Here is a 14,090-nt window from a genome sequence, read left to right as displayed (position 1 = left end):
GTAGAGAAAGCATCTCCCCACTTCCCCGCTACGAGTGATATGAATGCGGTAACTACAGATCTGTAAATGGGAAGAAATTCTACATTTAACTGATATCTTCACTGAAAAGACTGCACTATAATATGTTAACTGGTATTGAACGGGCCACCGTTCGCGTCGTATACCCCTCACATCACTAAAAGGGAGCAACTGTCGTCAACTTCCGGCGGGAGACTGAACACCCGGAAATTGATGTAATCCCGATCCGTGTTAGCAAAGCTCACCATACTTATGGTGCCATCACGATCCTTAACGGGAACTCGAGAACAATGGTGCAAAAGCAACCTACCTACGTGTAATGGATCCAAAAACTTTATGAAAAATAATAGTTATCAGAATCAAAATTGGCAGTATGAACCAGAGCAGATGTTACATGAGGAGCCAATCATAAATTTTCAAATATCCGGACTGCACGGAACCCATCGATTTATCTAAACTATACCTGACTGTACCTTCTTTTTGGAACAGATTTGGAAGACATGGCGGACATTATAAGTGGACTACACCGCTGCTAACAGACACACACCACAACTAATGCAGCGGACAAAACAACGATGCGACGCGACGGTGCATTGAGGTGATAAACTAACAACCTTCCCTCTCGGCGCTGCCCCAGGACCACGTGCGTTCCCTAGCGACTCGAATTTATTCTTCTATCACGTCATCAGAAGAGTCGTCCCTCTCATGGATACATTCAATGTACTCATTCCACCCATCGGCTCTCTCCTCTGTGTTTAACAGTGAAATTCCCATTCCGCTATTATCTTACTAGCTTCGCTTTTTATTTCACCGAAGATTGTATTGACTTTTCTATATGCTGAGTCAGTCCTTCCGGCGACAGTTTATTTTTCACATTCTTCACATTTTTGCTGCACCCATTTCACCTTGGATGCCATGCACTTTCTTTATTTTTTCGTTTCTAAGTGATATATATTGCTGTATTCTTATGTTTCCCCGAACATTTTTGTACATATTTCTTTCGTCGGTGAATTTTAGCATCTCATTTATTACCCATAGTTTCTTCTCACTTAGTTTCGTTGTACCTCTTTTCGCCTGTCCACCATATTTGATTGTCATTTATGGAGATGTCTACTAGTCTTTAACTGAACTGCCTACTCTGTGTTCCTTATCGCAGTTTCTACATCCTTAGCGAACTTCAGACATGTCTCATCATGTCTCATCACTTTTTTGCGATTCTCTTACCCTACAGTATACTCATCACCACTACTTAATTGCAAACTGACTCAATATCTACTCTGGGTATGCCTAACAAATACTTGATTTTGAAATCTCTGCCTGACCATCGCATAATCCAACTGAAATCTTCCCCTTTCTCTAGGCATTTCCACGTATACCTCCTCCTCTTGTGGTTCTTCAACAGAACATACGCTGTTACCATTTGAAATTTATTGCAGAACTCAATTCGACTTCCTTGTCTCTGATTCCTATTCATATCCTTCTGTAACACTTTCTTCTCCTCTTTCTTCACAAAAGCGTTCCTAACCCCAATGATTATTAGATTTCCATCTCCATTTACAACACCTTCGAGATCCTAACATACCTTATCTATAGCTTAATTTTCTGCTTAGGATGTTTGCATGTACCCATGAGCTACCGTTGTCGGCGTTGGTTTCCTATCGAATGATATGATAACAATCCTCTCACTGAAATGCTCACAGTAGCTCACTGCCTGTGCTTGTTTCCTATTCATAACGAATCATACCCCACTATACCATTTATTGCAGTTGTTAATATTACCCAGTATTCGACTGACCAAAAATATTTGTCCTCTTCCCTTTCACTTCAACGAACACAATTATACATTCCATGCACAGATTCATGGTATGTTAACGTGTCGGTGATTATTCCAAATTTTTCTACTCGTCACTTCCCTTTGGCAGTCCCCTATGGGAGATTCAAATGGGAGACTAGTTTGGAATCTTTTGCCATTGTAAAGAATGTTCTGGCGTGACCACAAGCGCCGGAACGAAGATGTGGAACGATACAGCAGAGAAGGCGGGGAGAAAACGTCGGCCAATTGTGCGCGGAATTGGACCGCGCTGTGCCAAGAGCGACACCTGGAAGAATTGAGTATAAACGCCGCTCCCGCTAGCGTCGGCTGCTCAGGTCGGCCCAGTCTGCAACGCGATCAGTGCTGCGCTATCAGATTGTCGTGATCTGTACCAAGTGTATAGCAAGCACTTTGTGTATAGCAAGAACGTCATTGTTTTCATGTCGCTTCTCGCTAGTGACATGTGCGGTAATAAAAGTTAAGTATTGTCAATTTGTATTCTAGAAATAAAACTACTAATATTATTTGTTTTTTTGTATAGCATTACGAGAACACAACATCCTTTAGGCACCCTATAAGCAACGAGTGGGCAAAATCCCACAAATGGTGAAGAGGTGTTAGAAACAAGCAATCCCCGTTCCTCATGGCTACGAACTTCTGATTTTTTTTTTAATTTTGGCACCTTAATTCTCTCTTTTACGTTGCAGGGACGCATATTGCTTTAACAGTTTCTTATCGTTTTTTGCTAATCGGTGTTTTCAGATGGGTGTCGCAGAAACTGTCTTTGTACTTATTTTTGCCTATTTTTCTTTCCTTATCTATATGATAAATTCGTGTCATCCCACATGCTCGCCCCTCCAGTCAGCCCCCTGCTCAGGTGACGTGGCTGCAAGCGTCAGATGCCACACAGCTAATGAGGATGCTTCAGTTCCAGAGTCAACAAATATCTACCCTGCTCAGAACAGTGCAGTAGCTACTCGCCAACGCTGCGTGCCCAACAGAATAAGCACCGCCTAATACGGCTGCTATACAACCTTTACAACAGTTTAGTGAACAAGACGAGGAATGGCTCCAGTGGCTGCACCAGTTCAATGCGCATATGGTAGCTCACAACGTCCCAGGTACTTTGAAACTTGCCTATCCTTTTTCGACGGTAGGAAGTGCAGGGTTCCGCTCATTCAAAAACTTTTTCCTAACGCCACTCGGAGTGAACTTGCCTATGACAGTATTAAACACTACCTAAAAAATTATTATGACCGACAAGTGAATGTGGTAGCAGCTAGGTATCAGTTCTTTAATTGCAAAAAACGGTCAGAACAAAAAAAAATGGCCCTGAGCACTATGGGACTTAACATCTTAGGTCATCAGTCCCCTAGAACTTAGAACTACTTAAACCTAACTAACCTAAGGACATCACACACATCCATTCCCGAGGCAGGATTCCAACCTGCGGCCGTAGCAGTCCCACGGTTCCGGACTGCAGCGCCTAGAACAGGAAGACCACCGCGGCCGGCAAACGGTCAGAACAAACATATCGCAAATGGGTAACAGATTTGCAGGGTATGACAAGGAAATGCAAATTCAAATGTGCTTGCGGTGCTTTATATTGAGATAATATTTTGCTTGATGCGATCATGTACAATGTGCCTGATCTCAAAATCAGAGAACAGATTTGGAACAGTCCGATCCAACATTTCAGTAGGTAGTGAAAATTCTAGATAGTATGATTGCGGTGCCTTGTCGCCTCATACATTTGACTGGCCAGCTATTTGTCGAGTTGAGTCCTTAGTTGTCATCGCTCCATTCCGCACCGACGGCGTGCGCTAACAACGCTGAGTAAACAACCTCCCCAAGCCATGTACGCAATTCGCTAAGCAGGCAGCTACACAGGCGAACAAAATTAAGTCTTGCCCTCGCTGTTATACACGGCACAAACGCAAAGACTGCCCTTCCCGCCATGTTCAGTGTTACGCTAATGGAAGGAAAGGACATGTGCAATCTGTAAGTTTGCAACGCAACAAACATAAGAATTCAACCCATTCACAAAACTCTACTCACAAGGCCCGTGTCATTAATGCAGTATATTTCAAGTGCAGTTTCTACAGTGATACGTCAGTCAAACAAACTTTTTGTTCATTTACTTACTTGTGGGGAACGTGAAATTTCGGTTGGACACGGGTGCCTGTGTCACATTGCTAAATCGTCACACATATAAACTGGTAGGTTCCCAAGCCTGTTTCAAACTATCCCGCAATTAACGGCTTGTAATGGACAGGACATTCACGTTCTCAGGACATGTACTTTGCCTGCCATCTATCCCCCAAATATGTGAACAGTGATTTTACACGAGTGTGAGAACATATTTGGTCTTGATTCTTTTGATTTGTTTGGCTCTAACATTGAGGACAATGTGTTGTCAGTGTCTCCATTCAATGGAAAAGACAGTGTAGCTAGCTTGCTAACAGAATTCCCGGAACTTTTTTCTGAAGGTTTAGGCAAAGCTAACAGTTTTGTTGCACATATTACGCTGAAAGACAATGCTCACCCGAAATTTTGCCTGGCCAGGACTGTTCCCATTGCATTACGGGACAAAGTCGGTGAGCCGTGCGCGGCTCGTGTTTATGCCGTTTATTCTTTGTCATCTTCTCTTACGGTAACGCTACCTCGTTCTCTTATTCCATTTACTGGCGTCACTAACCTCCTGCCTTAGCTGACTGTGAGTGGCAGCAGTAGCACTTATCGATAAGTTCACTGTCGTACCAACTCTGGAGCAATAGATAGTATTTCCGGGTCGTCGTGTGTCGGGGCGGACGGACCTGCAGTAGAGTCAGTCGGGGGACGGAGCAGCAGTGCAGTCGTGGGCGGAGCGCGAGTGAGGTGCGGAAAACAAGTGCTTGCCGACCGCTGGCGACACACATGCACTGTCCAACGGAAGGAGAATGGAGCGGTACGACCGTTGGTTGGTCGTTCGGTTTGTCGTCTCATCGGTCGACGTGTATTTTGGTCTTTTGACCGTTTCTGGACCTCGTCAGTTGGTCATCTTAACGGACGTGGGTCGGTTCCTTCCTTGTGCAGAGATGTCGTGGCCAGTGCGCAAGAGCTACCTCTGCGTGGTTGGGTCCGAGCCAGTGTGCCCGGGTCGCCGTGTCTCCGAGTTCCGAACGGACATGGAGTTGAGTCGGGTTGGAGGTGCAGTCAGCTTCGGAATGGAACTGAGTTGTATCCAACCCACAATAAAAGAAGGTATTTGGTTTGAAACGTGAAACATGCTTACAGAAATTATCGAGTTCTTCATTACACCAACAGAAAGACTAAACTGATTAGTTTTAGAAGTGACAAGAAGAGTCACTATGTTTGCGCTGAACTGTGATAGAGGACATAGAGACTATAGACGTACATATCACAGTGGAACACGGAGACCGTGAGTGGACTTCAGGGAGAGGTGTATCAAGACAGGAGGAGGTGTAAGTGGATGCGAAAAGCAACAATATATGTAGAACATCGCATAATGACGAGACAGCACTTATTGAGCATGCAATGACAACTCGTACCAAATACATTTTATTTTATAAAACACTTATCTATTGTTTCGGCCATAACACTACTTTATTTCACGTTTTATGGAAGCAAGGATCTCGATGAGCTCAGTTCATACAGGTAACTAAATTTCAGCTGTGTTGAAAAGTGAACATAGATAGACTGGCTGCCTTTTCCTAATAAATTCTCAGAAGATGTTAGTGATGTATAAATATTGATACCGGTGATGCTAGAAAGGGAAGGTTAGGAAAAAATTTTAGAAAGAGGACAATTGTCATGGTCACTAATAGAACGATCACTGCTTGTAACGAATGTTGGCAACTCTCGGAACGCATTATTTGTATTTGATGTGAATCATTAACCTGATCAAAAGTATCTGGACACCGCTATGTAATGCGGAACTGACCACTAGACGTAAGTGACCGGAGTTGGAAGCAGAATCGATTGTCAAGGAAAAATCAGTGACTTCGAACGTTTTTCTGTCATTGGATGTCACCTGAGTAAAAAGTCAATCGGGGACCTTTCTTACTTTGTAAGGCTCTTCATGTCGACTGCTGGTAATGTGATTGTGAAGTGCAAAGTCGATGGAGCTATCACAGCTAACGGACGGTCGAGCCTTGCGGTTAGTGGTAGTCAAAGATCGCATGAAATCAGCGGAAGACATCACTCGTGAGCTCGAAAGGGAACTTTACACACCACGGGTGGCCGCCAGCCGCCCGCGGGCCGCACCCGGCTGTGACTGCTTTCAATCCCGCCTGCGGAAGAAATTCTTGCGGGAAAGAATATGGCGCTAGCATTGTACTCCGCCCGGGACGCATTCCTCGAATACTTCCGCTGACACTCGGTTCGCCTTGGCTTCGCAGCTCACGTCGCAGACCGGTGAAAGTTTTTACTACACCGTGCACGCCATTTTGCCGTCGCTCGTTTCGAACAAAAACGTAAATCACTTTTGCAGTCTGAGCACGTGATTTATTTCGTGTTATAGAATCAACCGATGCTTTTACGACCAGTCATAAAAAGTGTTTCTTGTCAAATATTTAAAAAATCCTTCAAAATAATGTTTGTGGATATTTACACACAAAATTTCAAACACTTGAATGACTTGCTTGCGGCCAAAAGTCGCAGAATTACTGTTAATTACTTGTCGACAGGGATTGCGTCTCTCGCAGCCGCGTTTTGTTTCCCTGTTCTTTCTGGTATTAACTTTACTAAATAATTCTTGTCCGTTGTGAACGTTTTTGAACACTGCTGCTGTTGAAATTAAAGGTGATTTTTTAATTAGCTGTAACAAGTTAGTTTTATGAGCACTATCTCTTCGATGATGACATTTCAAGTTGCCTGGTTTCCCATCTTCAGAAGTTAATATTTATTTATGTCTCATGAACATTTTTTTTCTGTACTAACAGCGTTGTAGGAGTTTGCAACGGAAGTTTTTAAGAGAGTTATTGTAAAACTTCGCAAGTAAAGACATAACCTTCACGGCGGATAAATAAATGTAAATATTTAAAAAGGGGGTGAACACACGAGGGTCGTTCAGTAAGTAACGCCCAATTTTTTTTCTCAGAACACATATATTATTATCAGTCAGAACTTGGTGACAATGTACATCGAAATGTCTTTTTCATGTCCTATTTTAATACGCAGTCTCCATTACGCTCTATGGCCGTACGCCTGCTTTGTGGAAGAGCATGTATTCCCTGCTGGTAAAAGCTCTTGTCCTGTAGGTGTAGCCATGTTTACACTGCTAAATTGCCGCTCTCGTCATCTTCATCTTCAAAGTGTGTTCACCGTAGAGAATCTTTAGGCAACCCAAAGAGATGGAAGTCCGAGAATGCCAGGTCAGGACTGTAGGGTGGATGAGGCAATGATGTCCAACCCAATTTGGCGATGTATTCTCGGCTTTTGAAACTTGTGTGTGGTCGTGCATTAGCGTGTTGTGGCAAGATTCTTGTCCGATCTTGTCCGATCGAACATGTCGGAAACGGTTCTTATATTTATTCAGGGTCTTTACGTATGCCTGTGAATTGATGGTTGACCCTCTTGGCATCACATACACGAGAATGACGTCATCACAATCCCAGAAGACTGTCACCATGACTTTTCCGGCAGAGAGGGTTTCTTCAATTTATTCTTTTGTGTTCAATGAGGATGATGCCACTCCTAGGACTGCCTTTTTGTTTCCGGCGCAAAGTAGTGCACTCAGCTTTCGTCCCCCGTAACGATGCATGACAGAAAGGCCTCTCCGTCTGTCTCAAAACGCCCCAACAACTCAGATGACATGGCCTTTCTTTGTATCTTGGGGTCCGCTGTGAGCACTCATGGAACACATCGTGAGCACCTCTTTGCATATCTAAGACTCTCGATCATTGCAGACGCACTTCGAATGCGAGCTGACAACTGTAGAGCCAATTGTCGAGTTGTGATGTGCCGGTCGGCACGAATAATGGTATCCGCAGGATTCAGCATGTCTGTAGCAGTGGCATGTGACAGGACGTCCCGAGCGTGGCTGATCATGGAGCTCTGTTTCTGGATTTCCTGAGGCTGTAGGTTTCTTTACCCGTGGCCCAGCCTACGCCTATCCACTGCAGCATCGGAATACATTGCACTCAAACGTTTATGGATGTTCACCACTATTTGTTTTTCTGCACACAAGTATCCAATAACGGCACGCTGCTTGTTACGTGAGTCGTATGTAGATGTCATTTTCACGCTGTACTACGGCTCTGCCATGTGTTAGACCGGTTCGACACTTCACGACGCACAGAAAAAAACATCGAATGTAACCGTCAGGGACGTTTGTCTATGTATATTAATGGCTTTAAAAAATGTGGGGAATTTCTTATTAAACAACCGTCGTAAAATGAACGTAGTTTTGAGGAATAATTTGTTGGCCTAACGTGTAGGGAAACGGGTGCCATCATACAGTCGCGTTACCTCATAAACAGTAGCGTCACGGACGCTAGTTTTGACTTTGATGGGCTAGAGCGTTGCTGTCTCGCTAGGTGACGAGGTGACCCGTGAACTTAAGTAAGTATGTGAATCAAGCCCGCGGGTGACGAATGGCTGCCCATGTCAGTTAGAGATTTGTGTAATTCTTGCAGTACCTTACCTGCCGTAATGTGTAGTGCCAACAGTGAAGTAGAGAGGGGGTGATGTTATTGCATGTGTTTAGAATGTGGTGGCCTTATTATGCTTCAGAAAAAGCTAAATACGGAAGAATACGAACTCATTTGTCAGCATTGTGCTGCGTAGAGTAAAAGAACAGTTCAGAGACAATTACTGTTTGTATCAGTGTAACAGTGCACTCTGTCGTAAGCAGTCTCTGTAAGGCAATATTCTGTGGACAATAACATTCCTCAAATGGACTGTCCCGCCCATTGTCCCGATCTGAAACCAATGCAACACTTCAGATCAAATAACTTTGGGTATTGGACCGCATCATTTCAACTACTGAAACAGCTAAACTGCCGACGTTACGACCGATTTGCTGCGGTCCTCTTCAGGGCGGTTTACAGTGAACCGCCCTGAAGAGGCCAGCTACAAATCGGCCGAAACGTCGGCAATTCAACTGTTTTAGTAGTTACAATGATGTGGCCCAACACTCAAATTATTCTATACAAAATGACACAGGCCGTGGAAGCCTACGAACTTACACCAGTGCAACACCTTTGGGACGGGTTAGGCCTCACTCGAGTCCGCACCATCTAGCGCCTCTTGACGAGAAGTGGGCTGTCATTCCTCTACAGGCATCTCAATGGAAGCTATCGCAGTAGAGTTCAAACCACCCTAAACGTAACGGATAGTGACCCCCAGTCTATTGATAGGTGTTCGGATACTTCTGACCATACAGAGTAAAGCGCGGTTTAGATTGCTTTTCCAGTGTCGAAAGAAAGGGCTGATACTCGTCGCTGTACGCTGAAGCTCCAGTAGTCACAACTATCACGTAAAACTTACGTAAAACCGCAGAAACGCAGCTGCAGACAGCTCGGGCGCGAGAGGTGTGGACGCTCGGCTAGACGGCGCTCTCCTTGTGGCGCGCCAGGTGCGGCGTCTGCGTGCCCGCGTCGTGGCGGCTCCTGCAGCCGCCGGCGGAGGTCTTGAGCAGCGGCAGCGGCAGCGCCGGGGGCGGAGGTCGCGCTTCCAGCAGCGGCTGCGGGTGGGGGACGGCCACCGGCACTGGCACGGGCCAGCAGGCAGCCTCCAGCACCACTGGCCCCTGCACAGCGGTACACGTCGCCGGGTGTCTCTTTAGGTGCTAGGCGAAGTGTTGCATATAAAAATTGCTGTATACAATTACACTACTGGCCATTAAAATTGTTACACCACGAAGATGACATGCTACAGACGCGAAATTTAACCGACAGGAAGAAGATTCTGTGATATGCAAATGATTAGCTTTTCCGAGCATTGGCACAAGGTTGGCGCCGGTGGCGACACCTACAACGTGCTGACATGAGGAAAGTTTCCAACCGATTTCTCATACACAAACAGAAATTGACCGGCGTTGCCTGGTGAAACGTTGTTGTGATGCCTCGTGTAAGGAGGAGCAATGCGTACCATCGCGTTTCCGACTTTGAAAAAGGCCGGATTGTAGCCTATCGCGATTGCGGTTTATCGTATGGCGACATTGCTGCTCGCGTTGGTCGAGATCCAATGACTGTTAGCAGAATATGCAATTGGTAGTTTCAGGAGGGTAATACGGAACCCCATGCTGGATCCAGATGACAGGCATCTTATTCGCATGGCTGTAACGGATCGTGCAGCCACGTCTCGATCCCTTAGTCAACAGATGGGGACGTTTCCAAGACAACAACCATATGCACGAACAGTTCGACGATGTTTGCAGCAGCATGGACTATCAGCTCGGAGACCGTGGCTGCGGTTACCCTTGACGCTGCATCACAGACACGAGCGCCTGCGATTGTCTACTCAACGACGAACCTCGGTGCACGAATGGCAAAACGTAATTTTTTCAGATGAATCCAGGTTCTGTATACAGCATCATGATGGTCGCATCCGTGTATGGGCAGCTGTAACTGTACACGCCATCCAAACTCTGTTTGACTCAATGCCCAGGCGTATCAAGACCGTTCAAAAAAATGGCTCAAATGACTCTGAGCGCTATGGGACTTAACGTCTGTGGTCAACGTCACCAGTCCCCTAGAACTTAGAACTACTTAAACCTAAATAACCTAAGGACATCACACACATCCATGCCCGAGGCAGGATTCGAACCTGCGACTGTAGCGGTCGCGTGGATCCAGACTGAAGCGCCTAGAACCGCCCGGCCACACCGAACGGCATCAAGACCGTCATTACGGCCAGAGGTGGTTGTTCTGGGTACTGATTTCTCAGGATCTATGCGCCCAAATTGCGTGAAAATGTAATCACATGTCAGTTCTAGTATATATCATCTGCTTTTCTCCTTGGTGTAGCAATTTTAATGGCCAGTAGTGTATTTCTTTATCATTTCCTTTTGGAGCTCTTGCAGTGGCCTTGTTCGGTCTTATTGGAATTTGCGCAGCTGAATAAGTATTACGGAGAAAAAAAGGACATTTTACTGATAACTATATTTGCACATTCAAGAACAAAAAAGTTTACAGCGAACGCAACAAAATAATTAGCGCACACAAAGAGTGTTAGACAATGCCAAAGAGGTCTATTTTACACAGTGCACTTTGCGCCGTCGCACACGAAATATATTGTTCACACAATTCCAACACCCCTCCTTGAACTTATAATTTGTGTGTTGCTTCCACAAGATAAACCAAATAGTCCCACAATCTTCTCAATCTTCTCCGTTTCCAAGGGTTTGTTCAGAAGGTCAGCTAACATGTCTTCCGTGCGCAGATAGTCCACGGCAATGTTCTGTCGCTCTATGTGGTCCCGAATGAAATGGTGACGTATATCAATATGCTTTGTTCTAACACTAGTAACATCATTTTAGCTAGGTTTATGGCTCCCTTATTGTCACAGAAGATGGTTGTAGGTCCCTCAATTAAATTGGGTTCTATTTCACTTATTAATGTTCGTAACCATAATGCTTCCTGTGTGGTGTAAGATAGTGCCATGTACTCGGCCTCTACGGTGCTCAATGCAACAGTTTTTTCTTTTGACAGGACCATGATGTGAGGCCCCCCATTAATTTAAAACAGCAGCCAGTGGTGGAGTATCTGTCTCCCAATTCACTCCCCCAGTCCGCATCGCTATATCCCTCTAGTTTTGCGTTACCATCTCTATGGTATTTTAACTCATAGTATGAGGTTCCTCTTAGGTATCGGAATATCCTCTTTACAGCTTTCCAGTGCATTTCCTTTGGGTCTCTGCAATATCTGCTGACTGCATTGGTGGCAACAGCAATGTCGGGTTGTGACGTTTGAGACAAATATAACAGACTCCCTACTGCTTGTAAATAAGGAACATTCTTGTCACATTCCACATCAGTCTCGTTTACACTTAACTTCACTCCTACTTCCATTGGAGTACTTATGTGTTTGCAATCACTCATGCCAAATTTCTTTAATATTTTTTCCGTGTATGATGATTGACTTATGCTCAATTCTTGTCTTTCTTCATCCTTAGTAATCTGCATACCTAAATAACGTTTGACTTCTCCCAAATCATGCACCTTAAACTTGGTTTGCCGCTGTTTCTTGAAAATTCTCATTTGGCCTTCACTTTCAGTCAGGATAAAGAAATCGTCCACCCATATCGCCATTATTATTATTTCGTCTTTTCTCCCTTTATAGTAAATGCTGGGATCTGCCTTGGATTGCTTCATATTCATATTTATTAGAGTTTCATATAGACATAGATTCCAGCAACGTCCACTTTGTTTAAGTCCATAAATACATTTTCTCAAACGGCAAATATTTTTACTTTCTGATCTGGTTTTTATGGCTTCTCTTGGTGGAATGACATATATCTCCTCCTCCAATTTCCCTTTTAAATATGCCGTTTTAACATCCATATGATGAATTATTAAATTTCGTTTTACTGCCAAGGCTAAAAGATATCTCAATGATGCATACTTGACTACAGGTGAAAAAGTTTCTTCGTAATCTACCCCTTGTTTTTGTGAATATCCTTTTACCACAAGTCTTGCTTTGTATTTTGGTGATGAGCTTTCGGGGTTCTTCAAATTGAATATCCATCTTGCCTGCAGTGGATTCTTATCTCCTGGCATATCTACCCATTCAAAGGTTTCGTTCTGATATAAAGATTCTAATTCTCTCTTCATCGCTTCTTTCCATTCTTGAGAGTTTGGGCCACTCATTGCTTCTTGTGCTGTTCTTGGCTCAGCATTAAAAGACTGTGTTGTATACATCTCAAAATCCGGATATTCGTTCGGTTTTGGTACACGAGAAGAACGCCTTACATTGTTTTCTTCATTTTTTTCATCCTGTAACTCATTGTCGTCATAAATTGTATCCATTTGTCCTTGGCTGTCGTCTTCCTCTTCTTCACTTTCTATTTCCTCACACAGGGTTTCACCTTCTGAACTAGGTGCAGTTGAATTAGGGGTTTTGCTCTCTTTTGAGTCCTTTCTATTTTCAAAGAATATTACATCTCTACTTGTGACAATCTTTTTACTCAATAGATCCATTAATCAGTAGCCCTTTGAATTTTCACAATAGCCTACAAAAATATACTTTTTAGCTTTCGGATCCCATTTTCCTCCTAGCTGTTTTGGAATATGTGCCATTGCATCACACCCAAAAACCGTTATATTGCTTAGATCAGGTTTCTTTCCTATCCATATCTCATAAGGGGTTCTATTCTTTAATGCTTTTGTAGGTGATCTATTGTTCAAATATACAGCTGTTGGCACTGCCTCTGCCCAAAGTCTTTGGATAATTCAGTGTCAGTCATCATGCTCCTTGCTTTCTCAACAATGGTCCTATTAGCCCTCTCAGCAACCCCATTTTGAGATGGGCTGTACCTTATGGTGGTTTGATGCCTGATTCCCTTTTCTGCCAGAAGTTTCTTCAATTTTTGGTTAATATATTCTCTCCCATTATCAGACCTGATGATCTTGATCTTCTTTCCCGTCCACCTTTCAACCATATTGCAATATTCCTCAAAGATATCTCTCACTTGGTCTTTAGAACTAAGAAAATAAACACGAGTATATCGTGAGTAATCATCAATAAACGTACGAAAATAATTACTTTCACCTATGGATTCACACTCCATCGGGCTACATACATCTGTGTGGATTAAGTGTAAGACTTCTGTGGATTTACTCTTACTAGTCTTGAAGCGTAACCTTGCTTGTTTTCCCTTTACACATGTCTCACAAGGATCCTTGGACACACTAAAATTCTGTATTCCCTTTACCATATCCTTTATTATAGACATACTCTTTCTATTTAGATGTACAAGCCTCCGGTGCCATAAAAAACCTTCTGCTGAATACACTGAATCACTAACATTTTTATGTTTACTGTCAATGGTATCCAACTTAAAAATACCCCTTTCGTTACTTGCTGTAGCTATAACTTCACCACTTTCACTGATTACTCTTGCACCCTGCATGTCAAAAGTGACTGTATTTCCTTTCTTGACAATTTCCCCTACAGACAGCAGGTTAGTTGCCACATTTTTCACATAACGAACATTGTGTGCTGTAACCATATCTGATTCACCATTTACACTTACATGTAGATCTAGTTTCCCAGCCTGGTGACACTGGAGCTTGTTGCCATCAACACTAGATATT

General features: G+C 43.8%; 1 protein-coding gene across 1 annotated transcript in view; it reads right to left on the bottom strand.

Moving 5' to 3' along the window:
• Window positions 1-14,090, bottom strand: part of LOC126118681 (nephrin-like) — a 199,806-nt gene that overhangs the window by 30,890 nt on the left and 154,826 nt on the right. Inside the window, exon 9 of the mRNA XM_049915052.1 lies at window positions 9,323-9,584. Coding sequence (XP_049771009.1) covers window positions 9,381-9,584 — 204 coding nt within the window. The 3' untranslated portion in view covers window positions 9,323-9,380. The remainder of the gene's footprint in view (window positions 1-9,322; window positions 9,585-14,090) is intronic.

The sequence above is a fragment of the Schistocerca cancellata genome, chromosome 1 (assembly GCF_023864275.1).
Source record: "Schistocerca cancellata isolate TAMUIC-IGC-003103 chromosome 1, iqSchCanc2.1, whole genome shotgun sequence".
Taxonomy (NCBI): Eukaryota; Metazoa; Arthropoda; class Insecta; order Orthoptera; family Acrididae; genus Schistocerca; species Schistocerca cancellata.
This window is presented reverse-complemented; position numbering and strand designations above follow the sequence as displayed.